The following is a 25,138-nucleotide window of genomic DNA, read 5'->3' on the forward strand; positions in this document are numbered from 1 at the left end:
AAGAAATTGAATTTTTATCTCATTCATCTCTATTCTTAACAGGTCGCAACTGAAGGTGTATGCTAAAGTCTCTTTAGTGTGTAGCTCTGAGATGCTCTTCTCATAGCTTCTCTGCACCTCGCCTTTACTTCTTATTTCTGAGGATGGTTATGAGCATTTCTAGCAAATGTCATGATACTTGGAATTTACTTTTAATGCCAAAGGTGTTTCATTGGAGTTTGAATGAGGCACTTTTTAGAATATTGTTTTGGAGCTCAAAGAGATACACTATTAAATAAAAAATCCTTTTAGGTCAAGCACATTCCCACGTTAATGTAAGATGAAAAACAAAAGAGGTTATTTATTAACCAGAGGATATGGGGGTATAGTAACACCCAAAAATGTTAGCTCTTACTGTTTGCTTTGCACCTTTCAGTAAATATAGACCCATAACTTCCATTTAATTCTTACTAGAATTTACTTCCAACAAAACCAGCAGTTGTAGGGCTGATACAAGGCGTTCAACCAAGCTGTCATATTAACAGGTACAATAGGTGGCTGCTTACTTCTCAGGCCACAGTTCTAATGATTCTGCCTGGGTTGTCGGCATTGGCATCTAGTATGATTGCAGTCCTTTCACCTGTTCCTTAGGTGAGAAATAGCATGTAATCACTGAATATAAGGCAACAGGGAAAAACAACAAGCTTGATAAATCATATATTCATAGTAATGAGATGTTTAGTAAAAAATACTAGAATACACTTAAATTCATAACTGAATTCATATCTTAATCAGTCACAGAAAAGCATTGAGTGCCAAGTTAAAACCCAGATGACTCTCTAGTATGTTTATGCTCAGGTGGGTTATTGATAAACTGATTTGCTGTTACTGAGCAGTCAGATCTCTGGGGACAATGTAAAATAATAGTGATTATTGTTAACAAGAAAAACATGGAAAAAGAAGTTTATAGAATACACAAAAGTGATAGAGGCTATACACTATAACAAACTCCCTGTTACACATGCACACTCCAAAGTGTAGGGAAAATTATTTAAGGTGTCTAAAGGCATAGGGTTAAACCCATGGTCACTGTTTCCCCAAGCCCCTTTCCATGTCCTTATTTATTAGTTACAACTCCGCCCCTTTCTCATGAGGTAGGGTAAAGGGCATAACCATCTAACTTTCAGGGGCTTTAGGGACTGTTGTGTGTTTTTTTTACTTTTAGGGGTATATTTATCAAGCTGTGTAAAAAGTGGAGTGAAGCTTTACTGGTGATGTTGCCCAGGGCAACCAATCGGCAAATAGATTTCAACAGTTAGAAAACCAAAGCAAAGCATCTGATTGGCTGCTACATCACCAGTATAGTTTTACTACACTTTTTACACAGCATGATACTCCACTGTTATAAATAATAATTACTTATACATCTGAAGAACCCTAGGTGATTGTTATTTTAACTTAATGATTACCTATTATCAAAATGTTTAAGAGACCAATGGCCCCTTTCGAGAATAAGTGAAACTTTTTCTTTAAATCTCTAAAATTACTCTGTACAGCCCCCAGAATAATATACCTTTTTCCCTGCTGCAGAAGATTTATTTAATTTCTCTGTTACAAGCAGCTGAGCTCTATCTCTCTTACTGACTTCCTTGTTTAGCATGAAGCCCCTCCCCTTTTGCATTCTAAGCACTCCTCTCTCCGACTATGAAGACCTCAAAGAGGTGCCTACTGTGCATGTCTGATTGATTTTAATTGGAGCTGAGGCAGTGGGCATGCCCAGTAGATGTCCCTTTATGTTTGATGCGCCACGTGACATCACCGTGCAAAATTCAAATATTTAAAGGCGCATGCAATAACATTGTGCATGACAATAACACTGGGCTACTTACTAGACAAACACATAAATCATGCGTTGATATGAATTTATAGCTCATATTCCAACATCAATTTATAGTCTTGCACCAAGGCCATTTCTGCCTTCCTTAATCAGCTTTATCACACTTGGCTGAATGTCCCCAAAAGCAGAGTGGTAGTTTACTTTCTATACCATCTCCGGAAAATGCTTCATTTTTGGCTTTGTGTCTTTCAGCTGATGCTCAAATCACTGTTTACTGAATAGTCATAGATTTTGCAATTTAGCCAATTGCCCGCCATTGAGATGCAGACATTTAAAGATATTGTGAAGAATTCAAATCATGTCAGAATCAAATCATGCTAAAAAGTGTCATTTTGCATGGTTTCAAAGTATTTTATGAATACATTGTGGCTCAAAGTGTGCAGAATGGTTATCTCAAAGCTTAACAGCTAAACTAGAAATGCTGAAGGGCTGGCCGGGGAACTGAATCGCTTTTCAAGATGAAAAATGGTGCACTGAATACACAGTCTGTGACTAAGCAATTGCAAAATATGCAACACCAAGCAGTTTGGTACTGTGTGTGCGGCTACTTCGTTTATATAGGACTTAGTAAATTTGTTTGCTTACAGACTTTTTTTTTCAGCTTTTTTGTTTCAGCCAGGAGAGGATAGTAAGGAGTAGTCTCCCAAACCTCCTTACATATAAAAAATGCAAAGAGGGACAAAAACTAAATGCAGCGTGTAGCCGGCAAAATTATTTTGACCATGCCCATTTTTGTGACCACACACCTACAAACCACTCCCATTTTACAAAATTTGGCAAGTTATGTACAGTTTGAATACATTTCTGGGGGTTTTGGGGTCTTTTTTTTATGTGTTATTGCAGTTTTGCTAATGGAGGTGAAATTGCCCTTTAAAGGAGAAGGAAAGGCTAATAAAGAGTTAATCTCAAGCTGCAGGCATACCTTCAGTTGTCTCAATAGTGCCCTTAAGTCTCCCCATATTTCACCTGTTCAGATGATCAGAAGCCAAACAGGAAGAAAAAACACTGAGCTGTGTAAAGAAAGTTCCCAAAATGCCTCACTCCTGCACAGACACCCAGACCAAGTGAACATTCTCAGTAAGACTATGAGTCAGCTTCCTGCTAATTGGCTCAGATCCACATTCCTAAGGGGGGGGGGGAGTGAGTTCTTAGAATTCTTGAGGGACGAGGGAGTAGGAAAGAGCAGACAGCAGAGAGCTGCGTGTCTCTGGAACAGGAATTACTGTATTTACATACAGTAGACCTTTCGGATAAAGCTTACTTAGTTTTTACCTTTCTTTCTCCTTTAAGATACAAGTCCCAGTTCTCCCAAGAGATCTGTTTATCTTATTAGTTACAATTGTATCTAAGTGCAGGTGTTGAGTATTCTGGGCTCTCTGCCAAAAGCCCACTTATATAATTAAGTTTGATAAATTTTGCATTTTTTGGCATTCAGTGCAGGAGATCAGAGGGAAATGAGGGACTTCTCAATAAGAATCCAGGACTGTGGGCTGAATTGTTAAAATAGGAACTGTCCCACGAAAATCGGGACAGTTGGGAGGGTTCAGGTTATATTACATCCCTGATCCACGTCTACTGTAGGGGATTTGGACCACTTAAGGTGGAAACCCTGAGGATATTCTGTACTACCCTTGCTACTCCCCATGGTAGTTCATCAGTGCTCTGACAATAACATCATTTGTACCTGCTGATCTATTGCTATACATCTATCAAATTGGGAGTATTAATAACCCTGCAATTGGATCATTTTTCAGTTTAATTGGTTCTTCAGTTTTGTTGCAAAGAGCTTCTGTTAATCTTATTCTCTTTTATTTTATCATTACACTTACATCTGGCAGTGGGGAGGTGTACTTTAACCACACCATCCTTATCTATACTCTTCCACCTTGCGAAGGCCCATCCTGTAGAAAGAGAATCCAATGTACCCCATGCTCTATCACTAGCTGGAAAGTCTTTGCACAGCCGTTGCTCTATATTACTCTATATTTAACATACAGCTACATTGGAGAAGCACTTTCTGTGGGAATCATCAGGCTTGCAGAAGTAACATCATGATGTATTGTCTCCTGTCACATCTATTCACTAGTGACTGTTCTTGCTATGATCTCTATCTGTGAATGTAGCTTTGTTTCCTAAAGTATATCATATAGGAATGTTATAGAAGGATAAACCACCTTCATGTGGCAACTTTTATCCCTGGGCATAATGGTTGGTCAACAGTCAACTCACCACAGTACTAACATCACCGCACAGTTCAGTGCAACTGGCTACTTAAACTTTAGCCCAGTGCCACACAATGGCATGTTATTCCTGTTACTTGTTAACGATGAATAATATATTTCAAAGGGGAAAGAAAAAGCATTAGTGATTTTATGGAATTAAAAAGCTATGTGTTTTAATAATCATCAGTTCTCATAAAAGGGATGAATATATTTGTTCAATTTAAAAAAGCATTGGAGAAAAGAATGACTTTTCATATTCCCAGACCCGCTGAAGATGTTATAGCAGGATAGCTGCATACATCTCATCTGCTGCTTTGTCGCTTCTTCTTTCACTTAATATTCTGTACAGTAGTAAGGAGACAAAAATGATTGTTAGAGTCTTTAAATTAAATGTAGCCACTGTTTAGCTAAGACATATAATACATGATAATATCTTCGGCTTTTGAAAATGTGATTACAAAATATGATATATATTCAACATTTGGTTCTCAGCACGGCTGCTCACAGAATTTGTTCGATTTATCTTTAATTAGCAAAATGAGATTATATCTCTGTGCATGCTATTCATGGGGTAGAAAAGATCCCTGTACTGTTATGTAAATTAAATTAATTTGCTAATATTGGGCTTATGTAAAAGGTGATTGCCAGCCGAATTGATGTCAGATAGCTACATGCAATATTTAAAGAGAAAAGAAGCTTAAATGTATTGACATTATTGTGTTATTAATGATTCAATAAAAACATTCTTTTTCTGGTTTTGTAATTTTTATATGCCTTTAATATTTGTGCTGCAGCTTCGTTGTGGAGTTACACTGCTGGATAACATTTAAGCAACAAGAAAAATCACATTCTTTCGGGAAAATACTATTTTATAGTTATTACATTCTTATATGTGGGTCCTTATAGGGCTATGTACTGGAGGCACTTAACACAAAAGGTTGACTTCATTAATATATTCATTATCTCCAGAAAGTTATAAGGCCAAGGAGTGCAATGACAACATAGAAAGCATATACTGAAGCAGCCATATTTGCAGCATGAGGTATCATTTTGGATCCTTCACTAATATAGTATCTTTTTCAAAATGGAAATATTGTTATTAATGGTTCCTTGAGAAGGCAGATTCAACTATACCCCCAGAATGAATACTTAACCAAAACAGATAGTTTATATTACATTAAGTGACCTATTAAAGAATCTCACCAAACTAGATATATATATCAGTAAATATTTCCCTTTTACATCCTTTCCCTTGACCCACCATTTAGTTTCTGGTCACATGACCAGAAATAATGCATTTTGTGTGGAAGTGTGGAAGCAAAAGATAGAACTCTGTCCATTAATTGGCTGGTGGGGCCTAGCATGTATGTGTGCCTTGGCTTGTTTGTGTGCACTGTGAATCCTATGATCCCAGGAGGTGGCCCTTAATTCTTAAAATGGCAATTTTCTATTTAGGGGTACCTACCAGCACATACTACTAAAATAGTATATTTTTATGAAAATTGTTTATTTAGATGAAGCAGGGTTTTACATATGAGCTGGGTTATGCTGTATATTTTTATAGAGACCTGCATTATTTGGGAGTATAGTTTTTCTTTAAGTAATTATCAAATATGGCTTCCCTAACTAACACCAGTACACAGGAAAGTACAATTATGCTCTTTATCACAAAGATAAGGGCTTTAACCTGAATTTTGTTATTAGCACAGAGCAGTACTCCCCAGTTGAGCTCAGGGCTGGAATTTTATGGCTTTGTCTTTGTAGCATGTTTTTGTTGCATTGCCCTTCTAACTGGTGTGGCCTATAACCTTTTTACAGTAGAGTATAAAAACCCTACTTTACATTTGTATAACATTATAGCCTTTTCACAAAATTTTAAACTATAGGGCAGCCAGACTGGTTGTAATGTATGAAGCTAGCATATTATGATGTCATCGGACCAAAAATATATATATATGCAGTGTTTATATGGTTCTAAAATATATTAATTGTCTTTATTGCAGTATATTCATATATTCAACAGAGAGGTCAAACAAATATGAACAAAGAATTAATCTTGAGAGCTCTGTGTAGTAAATGTAGCACTTGCCTTTGTTCTCTCTAAATAAAGTGTGTCACAGCCTCTGTAATTGCTATTTAATAATATACAGTATTATAGAGCTTCTACAAGCTTGTGTCACATTTTGGGTCAAACAACTTTCTGGATTTAACTTAGAATGTATACATTTATACATATTTTAAGTGGGGGCATTTACAATAAAGAAGGCAGTGTGATGACTGCAGACAATTTTAGCACTGTGCACTCTGCCTTCATCAAGTTTTGAATTGCTGCAGGTCTCTGTGCTCCATTCTACAGAGCAGAGACCTGTGACTTCCCCATTGAATATTGATGAGTGAAATTTGCCAGGTTCCGGCGTGAAAAAACTCCCTTAGACTCCAATGGCTGCAAAAAAAAGTTGCCCATTGACTTCAATGCATTTTGTAATTTTTTGCTGTTTTGCAATACAGGCTGCCTGCATTGGTGCAGCACGGTAGTAAGGAGAAGACAGGAGTGGGTGGCACCTAGGCATCCTCCTCAAACCCACTACCTGTCCCCTAACTTGGGAGTCATTTAGACATGCAGCACAGGCTACAACAGGACCCCTGTTATAGAGAGGACACAGGCTACAACAGGGGTCCTGTCCACTTCTTTTTTGTGAGTGGTCCTGTCCATTCCACCTGTCTTATGCAGCAATTATTTTTTCTTTTGGTTGCTGGATTCAGTGACATCCCCCTTTCACAACAACTAGATACCATATTAAATTGTAAGCTGTAAAGAAGTTGAAGAGGAAGACAAATAATTCAAAAATGGAAAAAAGGCTAAGAGTAGGATATTCCAATGCTGAAAGCAAACCTAAAGATGAAGTACCCCATAAAATTTATAGGGATAATACAAGCAACGTGGTGATCCATATCCAGTATAATACAACCTCTCTTGTTGCCCTGCACCTGTATACAATAAATAAATTACTCAATATCTTTGTATTTTGACATTGTTCCCTAAATGTATTATAGTATCTATACCAATCAGTCTTACTTTGCATTATTCTGATTGCAGCATATATTAGCATTTTCTGTTACCTTAGGCATCTCTGAGTACAAATCCCAATATACAGCTGTATGTTTCACAAATACACAAATGTTGCCATCATTCACTAAATATTTACTTCATTTCCTTTCAGGTCAAGACCGCAGTGAAGCCACTTTGATAAAGAGGTTTAAAGGGGACGGTGTTCGGTATAAAGCAAAACTTATTGGAATAGATGAAGTTTCTGCTGCAAGAGGAGACAAGCTATGCCAAGATTCTATGATGAAGCTCAAGGTGTGGTTTAGATGTTTCTTCTTGTTTTTCTCTTCAATTGTTTAATAATGCTTCTTTATTAAGAATATGGAAATACTGGGTTACAATGCATTCTTGGTGTGTACATAAGTATATATGAATATAAGAATATACTACAATGGTATCTGGTAACAGCTTTGTGTATTGGCACATGGAAATAAGTGTTTTCCAGTCTTGTATAGGCTTGATATAACATCTTTGTAAAGCTTGCTTACCAGAAGTGTATGGGTGCCAACCTGGCAGTACTATGGATTAACAGGAGGCACTGGCCCCTACCATAGTCTACATGGCATTGCATGCAAGACCCATTTACTGTATGTTAAGATGTTTTGTCTGTTCCATGTGTTAAAAATCTTAGCAGTGTAGGTAACTAGTATTAGACCAAAATGGTGGATACTGTGAAAAGAGACCAGAGTGGATATATTAATCACTCCTACTTTAATGATAGCACCGAAAACACCAAGGTTCTAAAAATGTTTTTGGAAATCTAGGTCTTTGTAGCAGATTGGTTCCCATGCAGTTTTTTTTTTTACAGTTTCAGTTCCTGTCTTTCAGCTATTGGTATGGTTTTAATATAGAACAAATATTTGTATTTAAACCCTAGAATAACCTGGTAGTAATTTTAGATTTTATACTTTTACATATCCATTTATTTTGATGTTTATTTCTTATATACAAATTATTTAGCTACAGTGTTTAATAAGGGCCTGTTGTGCAAACATCAAGATTGTTTTTTTCAAAAGGATTACTGTATGTCCTTGTAATAACCTATATTTGATTAATTTTTCATTTTATCAACTTGGAAATAGCTGTTTTATAAATTAGTTTAAATCTGCTTCATTTTCACTTAGCCAACAGGCCGCAGAGTCACCTGCTGCTAAAATATGCTGTCTTACATGTCCTGGAAACTGACTCCCACGTCTTGAAGATGCCTGATTCTTTCTAAAATAATTGAGGGGTTTATCTGAGCACTGGTAAATGATGACAAGACCCAGGCAGTCTCACAGATTAATGTTCGTGTCTTGTAAGCAAAAATAACAGCCTTTATATTTAACAGTAAGACACAAGGTTTCTGTTCAATTTGAATAATTTCTGCCTTTTTATTGAAACCTTGCGAAAGGCATTAAGGTTACCCTCCCTTTGAATGCACATGACATCTACTGCTGTTAATTCGCCAAGCTCAGTGGCAATCAATGCTGAAGCTTCCAAAGTCTGGGAGAACAGCAGTGACATTTATCAGTTCAAAGATATCATACAATACAGCCATCCTTTGAAAAGAGAAAGTTGCAATGACAACTTCTATTGCTGTTTTGACTAAAGCTTTTCCAGCCAATACAGATCCACTGTTTTACTGAAGAGTAGTGATGAGCGAATCTGTTCCGTTTCGCTTCGCCGAAAAATTCGCGAATCTTTGAAAAGATCCGCGAAACGGCGAAAAATTCGCGAAGCGGCGAAAATGTCGTGCGACAAAAAAAATTGTCGCCTGCGGCTATTATTTTGTCGCGCACGGCTCTTGTTTCGTCGCGCGGCTCTTGTTTCGTCGCGCGGCTCTTGTTTCGTCGCGCGGCTCTTGTTTCGTCGCCCGCGGCTCTTGTTTCGTCGCGCGGCTCTTGTTTCGTCGCCCGCGGCTCTTGTTTCGTCGCGCGGCTCTTGTTTCGTCGCGCGGCTCTTGTTTCGTCGCGCGGCTCTTGTTTCGTCGCCCACGGCTCTTGTTTCGTCGCGCGCCTCTTGTTTCGTCGCGCGGCTCTTGTTTCGTCGCGCGGCTCTTGTTTCGTCGCGCGGCTCTTGTTTCGTCGCCCGCGACTATTCTTTTTTGACGCCGCGACAATTTTTGGACGTGCGGCGAATTTTTCCGCGGCGAAATTTTTCATCCGTTTCGCGAAACAATCCGCCAATGGCGAAACGCGGAAATTCGCCGCGAATCCATGCCTGGCAAAACTTTTCGCCCATCACTACTGAAGAGCTTCCACTTGAAATACCCCACAGTTTTCATACATATCTATATATGTTTCACATGGTTATACCTAAGGTGGAACTTTAGGTTGTAATGCTGTCTTAATTGGATTAGTCAGTGTGTTCAAATGAAAATCCTCTTCACTGATGGTAAACCATTGGCTTTTGGGAGAACGCTGAATTGCCAGTATTGACAACACCTCTATATCCATCTTTTGTTATCCAGGGGCTAAACAAGCAGATTTCTGCAATTTTATTATCCATATGCATGATCAATAGCCACATAATACTGGATATGTGTGGTTGCCTTTAGTCTGGGCCAAAGAAAGCAAATCCACTTTCTAATACAAAATAAATCTTGTAAGCCTCTGGATACAGAGAAACATGCATACAGTAATTGTGCCATCTTAGTAATATACATAATGATTCCCTAAAGCAGCGTTTTTCAACCACTGTTCCGCGGCACACTAGTGTGCCGCGAGATGTTGCCTGGTGTGCCGTAGGCAGGGCACCAATGTACTAGGGGGGCACTGCTCTTGGCACCAATGTACTAGGGGGGCACTGATGCTGGGCACCAATGTACTAGGGGGGCACTGCTCTTGGCACCAATGTACTAGGGGGCACTGCTGCTGGGCACCAATGTACTAGGGGGGCACTGCTGCTGGGCACAGAGTTAAATTTTTTAACATTTTCTAATGGTGGTGTGCCTCGTGATTTTTTTCATGAAACAAGTGTGCCTTTGCCCAAAAAAGGTTGAAAAACACTGCCCTAAAGAAGAATAATGCTCAAATTCATGCTGAGGTGATGTTCATTTCTCCCTGCTTAACTTGGGTTACTATTAATCAGAAATGGCTGAAATAGAAAACCCCTTAGAATTTCATCACCCCAAAAGTTTAGCTCAGTCTCTAAATACTGATTACTGCTGGACAAAGTTCTTGAGTTTTCTCCTTGTAAACATGCAGAATTGCCAGTTTTACTGTTATCATGTAGACAAGGCTATATCAAAATAATAAAAAATAAAAAAAAAAAATTATATTGAAATTAAAGAAATATATTAGGTAAAGGATCTGTATCTTTCACTTTCTTATAGACTATAAGCTCACTATTCTGCTGAAATGATGTATATGTGAACTATTATGTCCTGTGTTTGTATCCCTTTACGCTGTGGTAGACAAAATACAGCACTACAATTTCCCATAGGACCCTAGTTAAATGAACAAGTTACTTTTTTTCTGTGATAACAAAACAAAAGGGGTAATTTTCTACCTGCAGGACAGAGTGCAAAGTGCACAAAATGGGACCAATCATCCATGTTTTGTGCAATTTGATTCCTTCCATGCAGGTAACACAATTGCTGCAGGTCTCTGCATTTTATTTCAGAGATGTTGGCACCATGAATTACAGATGCACTAAATCCAGGACTCAATTTCGGATTCAGCCAGGATTCTACCTTTTTCAGCAGGATTCTGATTTGGTTGAATCAAAGTGCCTGCCAAATCCATATCCTTAATATCATGTTACTTTTCATTACATAATCGTGCCAGTTGAACATTTTTTGTTCCGTGTGCAGTTCATTGGAAGCCTTCATAGCCAAATTTGCATATGCAAAATTAGAATTCAGTTCAGCATCTGGCCAAATCTTTCATGAAGGATTCTGGGTTTGGCAGAATCCCAAAAAAGTGGATTCAGCGTGATTTTACATGCTTGCATTTTTATTCACGTGGGGAAAAAGGGGGAATGTCTATGTGGTTTATCTGCCTTCCCCCATGTGAGTGCAAGAATGCTGAATGCAGGGATCACTGTATTCATGGTGTGTGAAAGGGAAGGCGGAGACCTGCATCTCCTCATTTTTGCATCATTCAGACATGCAAGTTAGGGAGCCTTGGTAAGCATGGAGGCACCAGGGCCCTGTATTTACCTTCTACACTTAGGGGTGTATTTATTGACATTGGAGACGAAGATCACCGGTAATGTTGCCCATAGGATCCAATCAGATCTTTTGTTTGCTTTTGTTTTCTGACTTGTAGGTGGCCTTTTGAATCTAATTGCTAATTGGTTGCTTTGGGCATCATCACCAGTAATGTTCATCTCCAATGTTAATAAATACGCCCTTAGTGCAGAGCACAGTGAGACCTCAGAGAGAAATGCTCTCTGAATGAGCATTACAGGCCAGTGTTTTGCATTTCTGTCTGGGGTCAAAGTAAATGAACCCTAATACCTTGTAGCAGATGATGACAAAGCTAGCATAAATCCATGTTGGTGGGATACCAAAGCAATTGGTGTTTTTTAAATATATATGTGTTTTTTATTTGCAGTATGTGCTTAAATTACAGAAAAATAGTTTACCTGGGAAAAATCCAGATTCCAAGCATACCATATACCAGATCCTATAAATGAATTATGACTTTGCTGTAGTATTTTTTATATTTGCATTATTGACATTGCGTTTTTTTCCTAAGATAAAAGAAAGAATACGAGTAATCTACAGAGTTTTCTCTCTGTTTTTCAACTCAATAGGGGATTGCTGCTGGTGCACGATCAAAAGGAGAACACAAACAAAAGGTCTTTTTAACAGTGTCCTTTGGAGGAATCAAAATCTTTGATGAAAAATCTGGTGTAAGTAGAAATTAGAATAATGACAATAATCAATTGAAACTAGCTCACATGTTTTGGGGGAATAAAGGGAAAAGTTTGAGTTATTATTTCTGACCTTCTGTTTTGTCCAACATTACAAGCTGTAATAGCTCTAGTTGTATTTTCAGTTCTATTTGATAAGCCCTTTCTGCCCTCTATATGGGATTTCTTTCTGCATCATTACCGTTGCTATCATTTTCTATTAATATATCAGTTTCTCAAGGAAAGTATGTCAGCTTGACTTGGGATTAAGGGCCCGTTTACATCTAAAGGAATGGCACAGATACTAATTGGCAAATTCTAGACAGAGATGTATTATCTGCATGTCACAATTTATGGGCACAAGGCAGCTCTACAGCAGCTGAATACACAAGGGGATTTTTTTCTTGTTATGTGTGCACTTAGACCACATCTGTCAGATAAACTAAGAAACAAGTATTCATCTAGAATTTGAATGTTCCACCTGTAGCTTTTTAAATGTTGAACTACAGCTCTGAAAGCTGTTGAAAATTGTTAAGTATTGTAGTTCAGCAACAAGCAAAATAACAGGTTGGGAACTTCTTGTTTGGAATGATAGTGTTCGATTATGAAAAATATTCAATTCAGTTATTAAAGCTCATAAATAAGTGTAAGATCAACTGCAAAGCTCAATATTGTGTGCAAATTTAAATGCTATTAAAAAAGAAAATTGTGTTATACATACCCCTGACAATAATAGAAATAGATGGATTTAACCATCTGTAGCAGAGATCTATCACAAGCTAATAATATCTCTGTCGGACTATACTCTTTGTTTAATGTGTTAGGTAGTAAAAATTATATACTTTTTATTTATATAAATACAGTGCTATTCTGAATATTGTAATATTTCTGCTGACATTCATAACTAGTAGAAGAAGCAGTTTGATCTGGTTTAGAGGCAGTCTCCTTCTTATCTATCTTATCTTTTGTGCGAATGGAATGATAATGATTGGAATAACTATATCTAACACAGGAGCCATATCTGTGAACTCTCTAATTAGACTTGGTTGCCTTCTCTGGAGATGTTGCTGTAGATGAATTCTCCATAATTTTTTTTCCTGACTGCGTAGGTGGACTGTTGGTATTTATCCAATCCTAGTCCTAGACATTCAGTGAAAGTGTGAGGGCTATTACAGTGATGGCCTTATAACTGGACAAGGGTATACTATTAGTCAAAATGCTGACAGCTTGCCTCAGCTGTATATTCACTGAGGCCATTAGAAAGCATCCTTTCCATCTGAGCACCCAGAGGATTTCTATGTAGCAAGGATGCTAATTACACAGTAATATATTGATGTCTGTGGAAGGACATAGTGCTGTACCATATTCCATTTCATTTGCAACATTTTTCCCTTTTCGTTTATGAACATACAAACTAAAAGGATAATTGCACAAATTCTTTTATTCTAAGTGGACTTTCATCTTTAGCAGGACAGTTTTGCATAAATTACTTCTGGCACTCGTTAAAAGGGGAACAGGCATATTCATAAGGAGGCATCATCGTATCATTCGGCAGATATTAAATAGAAAAATTTGAATTGCATCTCATTATTGCTATATAAACTATCTTTCTTTGGTTCATTAAATCTGTATTACTGAATATGCCATTGAACAAATCTGTGTTGCAAAAACAGAGCTTGAGAAGCCCCAAAAGGATGATGATGGCCATAAATACTCGTTGTTATTATCCCTCTTGATTACTGAGCATTATGGAGCATTTTAAGAGAATATTAATCTGTTAATATATAGATACTCTAGAGTTTTTTTATAGGCATGAAGCATATTGCATACTGTCATACTGACATATGATTCTAGTTATAGGACAGAATATTCTTACAGATAGAACCTTAAATAATGATGATGTTGTCATGCTTTTATAACCTATTCTTTAAATGTTAATGATCTATATTTTATATACAGTTGACCAGAATATAATAGAAAACCCCATATGAAAGCCTGGGAAGATTGGTATTGGTAATGATATATTAATTGTATAGGGCTGTTGTTACTGGGGAGCTGTTCAGCAGCCCTTTGCTCTATGGTATAATAAGTATGAATAAGTATACTATATAAGAAAAAGGTTAACAATGTGTGCAGTAAAAATCAGTCTTCAACCATTCTAATTACCCATATCCATCAGATGTCTGCCTTAATACAGGTGACAAGGTCATTTGTTCTGCTGATTAGTTGCTATTGGTTACTGGTGCAAATTTTTAATTTTTTACAGAAACCAGTTTCTATTTAGGAATAAACAAAAGGTGGGCACCTGAAAAATACATGTGGCAGGATTTTTGGAAAAAGGGGCTGCCAATATTCCTAAAGCTTGCAATGTACGTATTCTCAAAAGCTTATAAAACCTACAGTCAAAATCAGTTGGTGCGACTATTCCCAATGCACAAATTCTTTGTCCCATATCTTACAAAATATCTACTCCAAAATCATGTATAGTGTATATTTTGTATTTGGCAAAATTACATATTTGTAAATTGAATTATTTAGTAAGAAAGTTGGCTGCTTACATAATCTCTATACTTACACCCACAATATATTGTCTATAAGGTAATGTAAAGAATGTTGATTTGAGAGCTGAATTTATTCATCAAATTTAGTCCTATAGACAAGCAGATATCTATACATTATAAATTAAATATCTGACTAGATAGGTCCTTTGCGCCCAGCCTTCTGGACCTCATGCATCAAACCCCCAGCAATAGAGCCGCACTCTCAGCCAATGTTCAGTCAAAAAATATATATTTAAGGGGGGAGCACGAGACGAAGTGCAAAATTGCTGCAAAAAAAGTGCTTTTATTTTTATGCCATACACAACCTGTTTCGGGCCCCTTTCATGCCCTTTATCTCCCCCCTACATAAATTAAATACCCACTGGCAATTTTGACATGTTTGATAATGATTAATTATGGTAACCCTGAATAGTTTGTACTTGTACATTCTCTGTAGTACAAGGCTGCTATAATAGTACTAAACGTATGAATATAACCTAATATATGATTTAAAGGAGAAGGAAAGGCTAGTAAAGAGTTAATCTGAAACTGCAGGCATACCTTCAGTTCTCTCAATCATGCCCTTAAGTCTCCCCATATTTCACCTGTTCAGAAGATCTGAAGCCAAACAGGAAGAAAAAACACTGAGCTGTGTAAAGAAGGTTCCCATAATGCCTCACTCCTGCACAGACATGCAGACCAAGTGAACATGCTCAGTTAGTTAGACTTTGAGTCAGCTTCCTGCTGATTGGCTCAGTTGCACATTTCTAAGGGGGGGGTGAGTTCTTAGCATTCTTGAGGGAGGGGGGAGCAGGAAAGAGCAGAGAACAGAAAGCTGGGTGTCTGTGGCACAGGAATTACAGACACAACTAATCTTTTCACAGAGAAGTCAGTGCAGCGTTTCTGTGAGTGCTTATGGCTGTATTTACATAGACCTTTCTGATAAAGCTTACTTAGTTTTAACCTTTCCTTCTCCTTTAAAGGAATTAATATTTTTATTTCTCTGTACTGCTCTCATTTTATCTAACAGAATATACTGCAGTGATCATCTACATATTTAACTATAGTTTAGGACTAATCCCAATCCCTAATCCTAATTTAGGACTAATTCCATTTTAACTATTCCATTTCATGGTAGTTGCTTAACTAAAGGGCATATTATGTGTGCAAACTTTTGAATGCATGCTTTGTAACTGAAAATATGTAGGAGGTATGGTGGTCTAGTGGTTAGCATTGGGTTTATTCTGAGCATGGGCTATATGTGTAGAGCTTGTATCTTCTCCCTGCAGAGAGCTTGGTAGATAAATGGCCATAACGCATCCTAGTGCATTCTATAGAAATTGTATTGTATAGGAACATTGACTGATTTAAATTATGTCCTGGTGCTAATTACTCAATTTGGAACATATATTATAATGTGCATCATATTGAATTTTTGGTCAGATATGATTGTGGTAAAACTTATCTTTATAAATGACTTTAAATCACCATATTTTATCAGTATCACAGCACTGATGTATCTGCATTATAGAATCTTAAACATCAGTGGAATGACTTGCAAGTTTGCCAAAATGGGAATAAATTATAAACAATATAAGTTAAACTATCCAGGTAAATATATTTATTTTCATATGCAGAAAAATAAGTAGTGTTTGTATCAGCACCAAATAATTGAAAATGTTGAAATATACTGTAGAAGCCTGAAGTATACAATAATGCTTCACTGAATGTAAGGAAAGTAACTAAAAGCATTATTAAATGTAATTAACATAATTAATCCTACGAATTATCGGGTTCTCCACAGTCCAAGGATTTTGGTCATAATAAAAAAAAGGGACTCGTAAAGAGGACTTGAAAAATATTCAAATTCCTTTTGACCCCAATAGCTGTGGAATGGCCACTGGAGTCTTATAATAAGTTAAATGAACACTTTTGGAATCACAAGCTAATTACCAGATGTTCTGTAGTTCTTGTTTTTGTTTAATTTTTTGTTATGTTTTTAATTAAAAGAAAATGCAAAACATGTTAAACAAATGAACTAAATATATTGAGCTTGTTTTTATATAGATATTTAGATCCTTTAAGCCTTAAAGCTTAGTTTGATATGCACAACTTTCCTCTGGATCCTTAGTGAAAAATTGTCTTAGTTATTGCCTCAGCAGGAAGTAGCTCATGGATGCTGGTTGATTGTGGACACCTAAACCAAATGGAGTTTTTTTGCGCAGTTTTTAGGTCAGTCTCTCCCCCAAATACATATATATATTCAGCATATGTACATATGTACTAAAATATGCTTTAACATTAAAACTGAGCAAGGGTAAATGCTCAGTTTTATATGTAGTAACAGAATGCCTGTGTGCATATGTCTTATGGTTGGCAGAAATGAGGAGTGACTAAGGACTCAGAACAGAATACACAAACCCATAAATGAACCCAATAACCATTAAATATAAATAATTGTATACCATCTAGTCTTCTTTTTAATAGAAACCCAAAACTGCACCAAATTAATAGGATTATAGATAATGGAGTAAGAATATGAAAAATCTTGTCTTAAAGATCCATTTACTACAATATGGGGCAGATTCGTCAAAGTACGAGTTTGAATCCCGAATGGGATACATTTTGGATTAGATAAGATCATTTCTGATGATCGGAAATATCACGAATATGTTTATGAAAAAATCGTAATAGTCACAATAATATCACGTTGGCGATCTGAAAGTCACCAAATTTTCGTATCCGAACGATCGTAAATGGCGGGAAAACCTTCCTGACTTTAATCCTTCTGTGCATGATTTTGGAAGCCTCCCATAGGACTCAATGGCACTCTGCAGCTCCAACCTGGCCCAAGGAAAGTCTCCCATAGGGCTCAATGGCACTCTGCAGCTCCAACCTGGCCCAAGGAAAGTCTCCCATAGGGCTCAATGGCACTCTGCAGCTCCAACCCGGCCGAAGGAAAGTCTCCCATAGGACCCAATGGCACTCTGCAGCTCCAACCCGGCCCAAGGAAAGTCTCCCATAGGGCTCAATGGCACTCTGCAGCTCCAACCTGGCCCAAGGAAAGTCTCCCATAGGGCTCAATGGCACTCTGCAGCTCCAACCCGGCCCAAGGAAAGTCTCCCATAGGGCTCAATGGCACTCTGCAGCTCCAACCTGGCCCAAGGAAAGTCTCCCATAGGGCTCAATGGCACTCTGCTAGGGATGTAGCGAACCTCAAAAAAAAAGTTCGCAAACCTGTTTTTTCCGCAGAAAATTGCGAATATTCGCGAACTTTGCGAACCCCATAGACTTCAATGGGAAGGCGAACTTTAAAAAATAGAAAAGCCATTTCTGCCCAGAAAACTGATTTTAAAGTTGTTTAAAGGGTGCCACGACCTGGACAGTGGCATGCAGGAGGGGGATCAAGGGCAAAAACCTCTGAAAAATTGACACACGCCGTTTTTCGAAATGATCGGTAATTTTGCGACTTTTTCGTATTTTCCGGCGCTTTCGTAAAGTTATCGTAAGTTTTGCGACTTTTTCGGAGCTTTCGTAACGTTATCGTAAGTTTTGCGACTTTTTCGGAGCTTTCGTACCGTTATCGTAAGTTTTGCGACTTTTTCGGATCATTCGTACCGTTATCGTAAGTTTTGCGACTTTTTCGGATCATTCGTACCGTTATCGTAAGTTTTGCGACTTTTTCGGATCATTCGTAACGTTATCGTAAGTTTTGCGACTTTTTCGGATCATTCATACCGTTATCGTAAGTTTTGCGACTTTTTCGGATCATTCGTAACGTTATCGTAAGTTTTGCGACTTTTTCGGATCATTCGTACCGTTATCGTAAGTTTTGCGATTTTTTCAGTGCCGGCGAACCCAAATTGCGAACATCACGAAAAGTTCGCGAATTTGCGGACTTGCGAACACCCGATGTTCGTGCGAATTAGTTCGCCGGCGAACAGTTCGCTACATCTCTACACTCTGCAGCTCCAACCCGGCCCAAGGAAAGTCTCCCATAGGACTCAATGGCACTCTGCAGCTCCAACCTGGCCCAAGGAAAGTCACAATAATGAAGCTTTATTGAATCTGAAACTTTCTTACTCGCTGCGACTTTCGGATCGCCAATACAATATTATCGTGATATTTGCGATCATCAGAAATAATCATATCTAATCCAAATTTTACCCATTTCGGGATTCGAACTCGTACTCGAACTCGTAATGAATCAGCCCCTATGTATTTGCATAAAAACCTCAAAATCCTAAGAAGCAAGAAAGACACACTGATCTGATCTTTCAGTTAATCTGTACTGTACTCATGGCTTTGTCATCTAAGGGTTTCAATTAAAATATTATGTACTGTATTCTTTTATCTTGTGGAATACCAGTGGCATTTGATTATTTCTATTCTGCACAACACTAAGCATTTATTTGATGTGTAATAAAATAATCATTATATAAAAAGGTTGCTTGTAAGTGCCTAGGGCTCCCTGTCATCAAGATATTGTGTTTGCTCCTGGCAACAATCTAAGCAATGTATAACATTTAATAAATAATAGATGAGTCATTATTTTTTTTAATATTTACAGGGTATCATAATAATAGGTAGGAGTTGTTTTTGTAGGTCTTGTAGATCTAATAGCCAATGATAACCAATCGGTATAAAAACCTTAATGACTCACATCGGGAAAAGTTGTCATGTGTGTCACATGCGAGACAATGTTTTTGTTGTGTGGCAAATTTTTCAGGGGTGAATTTTTGTGCCCGTTTCTCAGGAAAATCTGCCAATGGCGAAACACGCAAATTAGCTGCGAATCCATTCCTGCCAAAAAATGTCACTGCTAGAGTCATTGCTAGTTACTATTGGTAATACAGATAAGTATGCACCTGATGTATAAAAGAGCATGGACTCAAGGGATGAAAACATAATTTTGGGGTTTAGGGTTTTAGGTCTTGAGAAATAAAGAGATTAATGAGCTGGTAAAAGGGAAATTTTAAACTCTTAGGGGCTGATTTACTAACCCACGAATCCGACCCGAATTGGAAAAGTTCCGACTTGAAAGCGAATATTTTGCGACTTTTTCGTATGTTTTGCGATTTTTTCGGATTCTGTACGAATTTTTCGGATCCAATACGATTTTTGCGTAAAAACGCGAGTTTTTCGTATCCATTACGAAAGTTGCGTAAAAAGTTGCGCATTTTGCGTAGCGTTAAAACTTACGCGAAAAGTTGCGCATTTTTCGTAGCGTTAAAACTTAACGCTACGAAAAATGCGCAACTTTTCGCGTAAGTTTTAACGCTACGCAAAATGCGCAACTTTTTACGCAACTTTCGTAATGGATAGGAAAACTCGCGTTTTTACGCAAAAATCGTATTGGATCCGAAAAATTCGTAAAGAATCCGAAAAAAATCGCAAAACATACGAAAAAATCGCAAAGTACCGATCATTACGAAAAAAACGCAATCGGACTCCATTCGACCCGTTCGTGGGTAAGTAAATCAGCCCCTTAGGGTAGACTGTCAAGGCTGGGGTTGTTTTTTTCTGGAGAAAGGGCACTTGTCTGGGGATATGATTACTATTTATAAGTACATTACAGGGTGTTATAGACAGATAGCTGGGGGATTTCTTTTCCATATAGAAGGTCAACACACCAGAGGCCATTTAGGATAGAGGAACAGAACTGTCATTTGAAGCAGTGTTGGCGGTTCTTCATGATGGCAGTGAGGTTGTTGAATGCCCTGTGATCGCAGATTCTAGTAATGACTTTAAGAGTGGTTTGGATTATTTCTTCAACAAGCATAATATTCAAGGCTATTGTGACCTTAAGATCTACAGTTAGTTAGTTGGTATAGGAATTGGTACATACAGTTACATATTTGTGAGTGTATAAATAGGTCTAAATATGTGCACTGGGGTTCATTTGGAGGAGTTTAAGTTGATGGCCTTTGGTTCTTTTTTTCAACCCAACTTAACTATTTAAGTATATAACCTTCTATTACATTGCTCTCATTGGTCTTTTCAATTGTACATACTTTCATTCTTAAATAGTAAAACGTAACTCATTGTTTCAACCTCTTTTCCCATGTAAAGTAGTAGTCAAGTAGTTTACAATAGGGCATGTCACTGATGCCATGGATATCATTTATACAATCACTTTCTGCACTTGAATCTTTCAACAGTGACTGACAGGGGACTTGGCCCTCCACATGGTGGAAAAAACAGGTTAATCTAAAAATACATCCAAAGGCAAAATACTGAATCATACAGTGTGCCAGCTCAGTGCAGTCAACTGCAGACTGTATATATGACCAGCCCAGCTAACCGCATTTTCTTCTTGCATGATCAGTATCTGGATGAACCAGACTAGATATTGAACAGGACAGGAGAGCTCTTTAGCCCCCATTCATAACACTGGCTGGCAAGTGGGTAAGGAGAGTGGGAATCAGCAGCCAGTGCATGTCTGCATACATACCAAAGGGTAAGACAGATGTGGAAAGTAGAAGTATCAGAATAAAATCTGTTTTCAAGAACATTTACATTTATCTTCTGGTAACATTTCGATAACCTGAAGCACCATCTGGTATTAGATTTGTTTCAGTGACACTGGTCTGTACCTCTTCAAGTTGGACTTGAGTAAAGAGGGCTGAACAGCAAAACTAAAATGCTTATCTTCTGTTAGAAGTACAGGAATTTTCATGACTGGACATTTTGCACTAATTTTCTGCTTTCAGCAGCAGTCTGGTTTTTTTTCTTAATTCCTACTGGACTTTAAAGTGAAATATCTATTGCTCATTTAAAATTCAATCTCTGAGATCAAACCTTAAAAATGTTCTTATCTGGTTTCTGTGCTGCCAAAAGATGGCAAATGTTCTAGGACTGCAGAAAGACCAATTAACTCTCTGCTGACACTTTACATCCTACATTTTGGTTAATGTTCTACAGTCATACTTGGTACCTCCCAAAAATTTAGAGAGTAGTTTTACTCATTGCTGTCTGACAACTAAAGTGAACCCATTTATCCTATTTGCACAAATACTGTGCTGATGATGAGCAGTATGAAGCCAGGGTCAAACAGAGAACAATTATCAGCCATCTTATCAAAAACTATATTCGGTCCGAAACTTTACGTTGGCTGTATATGCTAATAACAATATACATTTTTGATTGTCACAAATCCCCCTGTTGCTTGTCTTTTTGTGTTATGAATACCATTTTACCTTTGAATTCCAAGACATATATGAAAGTCATTGGCCATTGGCCTGGTGGTCATTAAACTCCTCCATCGCTTGTGGTTTTTGAATGGCAAATGGTCACCATCAGAACTGTAACCCTAATATAATGGTTATGTTTTGTACATTTGCACTTGTTACTAGATCTTTGCTAATGCATAGGTGCAAATGTCTCATAATCCTCCCAAAGAAATAATTCTGAGGGACATTTTTAAATAGGAGATCTGTTACCCTTGAACTGTACCATAAAGCAGGACAGTTTGTTTCTTTGGTGTTGTGGACCTCAGTTAGGAGGGCAGGGCCCTTTCTGGTCTATCTGTTTGAAGCCTGTATGCTTCAAACAGTGCAGTGCAGCTATAATAACATAATACATTTTTTGTATGATACAATCTTAATCACAGTAGAAGAAGTGAAATAGATCCAGTGATTTACCAAAAGCAGGACCGCCATCAATAACCATGGTAGTAATTAACTATACTGCTAAGTTAGCAGGGCCCTCCAATTTTAGCCCATTGGTTCCTCTTTGTGGCCTAATGGCCTAATAAAAAAAAAAAACAAGGATCCTGCACACACAGCCAATGCAAACGAGGGAAAGCAAATGATCCACTCCATGTGCCCCTGAAGGAAGATAAAATTCCTTATATTACAAGCTTATGAACGAGAGCAAACATTAATTGTAAAGATGTAAGCTGAAATGATTTATGTTTTTTAGGGAAAGAGGAGATACGTAGTTATAAAAGAGAGACAGAACACTGAAAAATTAAAGAGAGGAGAAATTATTTAACATTCTGGCCAAAGGTAGGGAAACATTCATGTTCCCTAAAAATAATATGGGAATTTAATATTGCAGTTAGTGTACATTTTGACACAGACATGAGTGTCCTAAATGTTAAATATAGGCCTCTAATCTAATCTGATCATTCTGTTATGCCATCTATTAAAAGACAACCTTGAAATGTGTTGTAGTTTGATCACTGTGGATAAAGTAAGTACACAGCTCATAAATACAAAGATCAAATTCAAATAGCCTAGAACATAAAAGCAATGTCAGCGAAGTAACATGTTCATCTGTGTGATTATTTAATTGATCTTCTCTGATACCCCATATGGGCAATAAATTTAGTTTCAAGCTCTTTTTTTCTCTTTGATTAGACTCGCTTAGCTCTAAAGGTCTGAATAGAAATTTTGACTTATGCCTTTTTCCTTAATAGGAACGCTCTTTTAAGTTCTGCTTACATTGCTTTTAATTATGTGTGTATTTATTATTTTACTACGGCACTACTTGTACAGTATATGCAGTACTGCATTTCTACACTACAGGAAAAGTACAAAGGGAGGAACAATAAATACATATAAAATAAATAAAATCAAAATATAAAGTAAATATAATTATAAATACAGACATTTATAAAGATTAAGTGCCTTATGAGACACAGGAAAGATGTGAGTACCCCACACAGTTTACAATCATTTTTGACTGCTTTCATTTACCTTCATTTGTCTAAATGACATTTACAATGGCATCTTTTTATAAAAGTTTATATGCTATAAAGAAAATGTTTTTTTCTGTATATTGTTTTTATTGTGATACCTCTGGTCACCAGATTCTTGCTTTATCTTTTCATATAATTTGTAGCTCCAAATTGTTGATGTATATTTATGTCTTGGGAGCATCAGAGAGTTGTGGAATGCGTTTCGCAAAACAATCTGCCAATGGCAAAACGCATGAAAAAATTTGCCACGCAAAAATTCACCACACATACAAAAATTTATACAAGCGTCAAAAAATAATAGTCACAGCAACAATTTTTTTGCCCGCACAACATTTTTGCCGTTTCGTGGATCTTTCGAAAGATTTGCTAATTTTTCAATAAAGATAACCAGAACACATTTGCTCATCACTAGTGGCTACTATTTATAAGCATCTACTATTTACATGATACCATTTATATGCTACCATTTATATGTGGCTAATATTTATATACACCATTTATATGTGGCGACGATTTTTATACACTATTTCTAAGCTACCATTCATATGCGGCGACTATTCGCGGGCATAATTTAGCACATGTACCAGCAAATACCGCATTGAAATAGTCTTTGCGAGTTAAATAACGCATGCAATATCGCGCGTAAAAAAGCGCGAGTATGCTTATAGTGAATCGTGCGAAAAATCGCCAAAATTAAGCCGTAGTAAAAATTTTAGCGCACAATAAAAATAGCGCACGTTTTATCACCCTTTAGTGAATCAGGCCCAATGTCCTTTACTTAGAAAGCATATGTTACATTGTATTAGAAGTCAGAACCAGCAAGCCATAGACTAAACAGCCAGAAAGATATTACTTCAGTATCACACAAATAAAATTAAATCATTGAATTCTTTGAATTAATTTATATTAGAAAGTTGCTCAGAATTAACATTTCTAGAAATATGTAAAACAGTTTTTGGGTTGACATGCCCTTTAATTACACCAGCTACCTCAAAGTCATCATTAATCATGGTCATGCCAACAAGTAATCAAATATATTAAGAAGAATAGTATATATTGACTGCCAAGTCCTTATTAAGCATATAATAAATAGGAGCAATATAGCTAATGAATTTTTTAATGTTATTGATTCACTAACAGCAAGGTCACATCAGGCAACTTTCCCAATGCAATTAAATGGCTATGCAAAGGCATAAAATATGATTAGTTGCCCTCTACAGTAATATAAATATGATATTGATAAGGGAATGCTACTACATTGCTTTTTAGTGAAAATACTGCATCAACTATAAGCATCATGTGTATCTGTTGGCTTTCAGAGCATATTATCAGATCCATGTTTCGTTATCTCTAAATATTAACTGACATTTTTACCTCTTATTAATTAGGTATGCGAAAAGTAATAATATTTTAAATTACTGGGGTAGGAAGTTTAACTCTTGACTTTTCATACTCTAATGGGCCCTTAATTCTTATATTTTGAAGGTTACATTATGACCTATGTTATTATATTCTGATTACTAAAGTATTTAATGTCCTTGCCATACTAGCCACATCCTCTGTGTTATTCTTTGTGTTCTTTTGTTTCCATATGTCATGTGATAAATGTTAAATAGGGTTGAAAAAAGACCATCAAGAGTCCATCAAGTTTAACATTTCCAAGTGAACCCAGCACACACAAACCTATACTTGATCTATCTATACACTCACATACATAAACCATATACCAACATCTATACTAACTGTAGATTTTAGTATCACAATAGCCTTGGATATTCTGCTTGTTCAAGAAATCATCCAGGCCCCTCTTAAAGGCATTAACAGAATCTGTCATTACAACATCACTAG

The 25,138-nt window shown here is 37.1% G+C and overlaps 1 protein-coding gene across 11 annotated transcripts in view; it reads left to right on the forward strand.

Moving 5' to 3' along the window:
• The window catches only part of dab1 (Dab, reelin signal transducer, homolog 1), a 418,200-nt gene that overhangs the window by 335,533 nt on the left and 57,529 nt on the right, over positions 1–25,138 (forward strand). For all 11 annotated transcript variants that reach the window (XM_031899802.1, XM_031899803.1, XM_031899801.1 and 8 more), the window contains 2 exons: positions 7,320–7,459; positions 11,948–12,046. In XM_031899802.1, coding sequence (XP_031755662.1) covers positions 7,320–7,459; positions 11,948–12,046 — 239 coding nt within the window. The remainder of the gene's footprint in view (positions 1–7,319; positions 7,460–11,947; positions 12,047–25,138) is intronic.

Source organism: Xenopus tropicalis, chromosome 4 (genome assembly GCF_000004195.4).
Source record: "Xenopus tropicalis strain Nigerian chromosome 4, UCB_Xtro_10.0, whole genome shotgun sequence".
Taxonomy (NCBI): Eukaryota; Metazoa; Chordata; class Amphibia; order Anura; family Pipidae; genus Xenopus; species Xenopus tropicalis.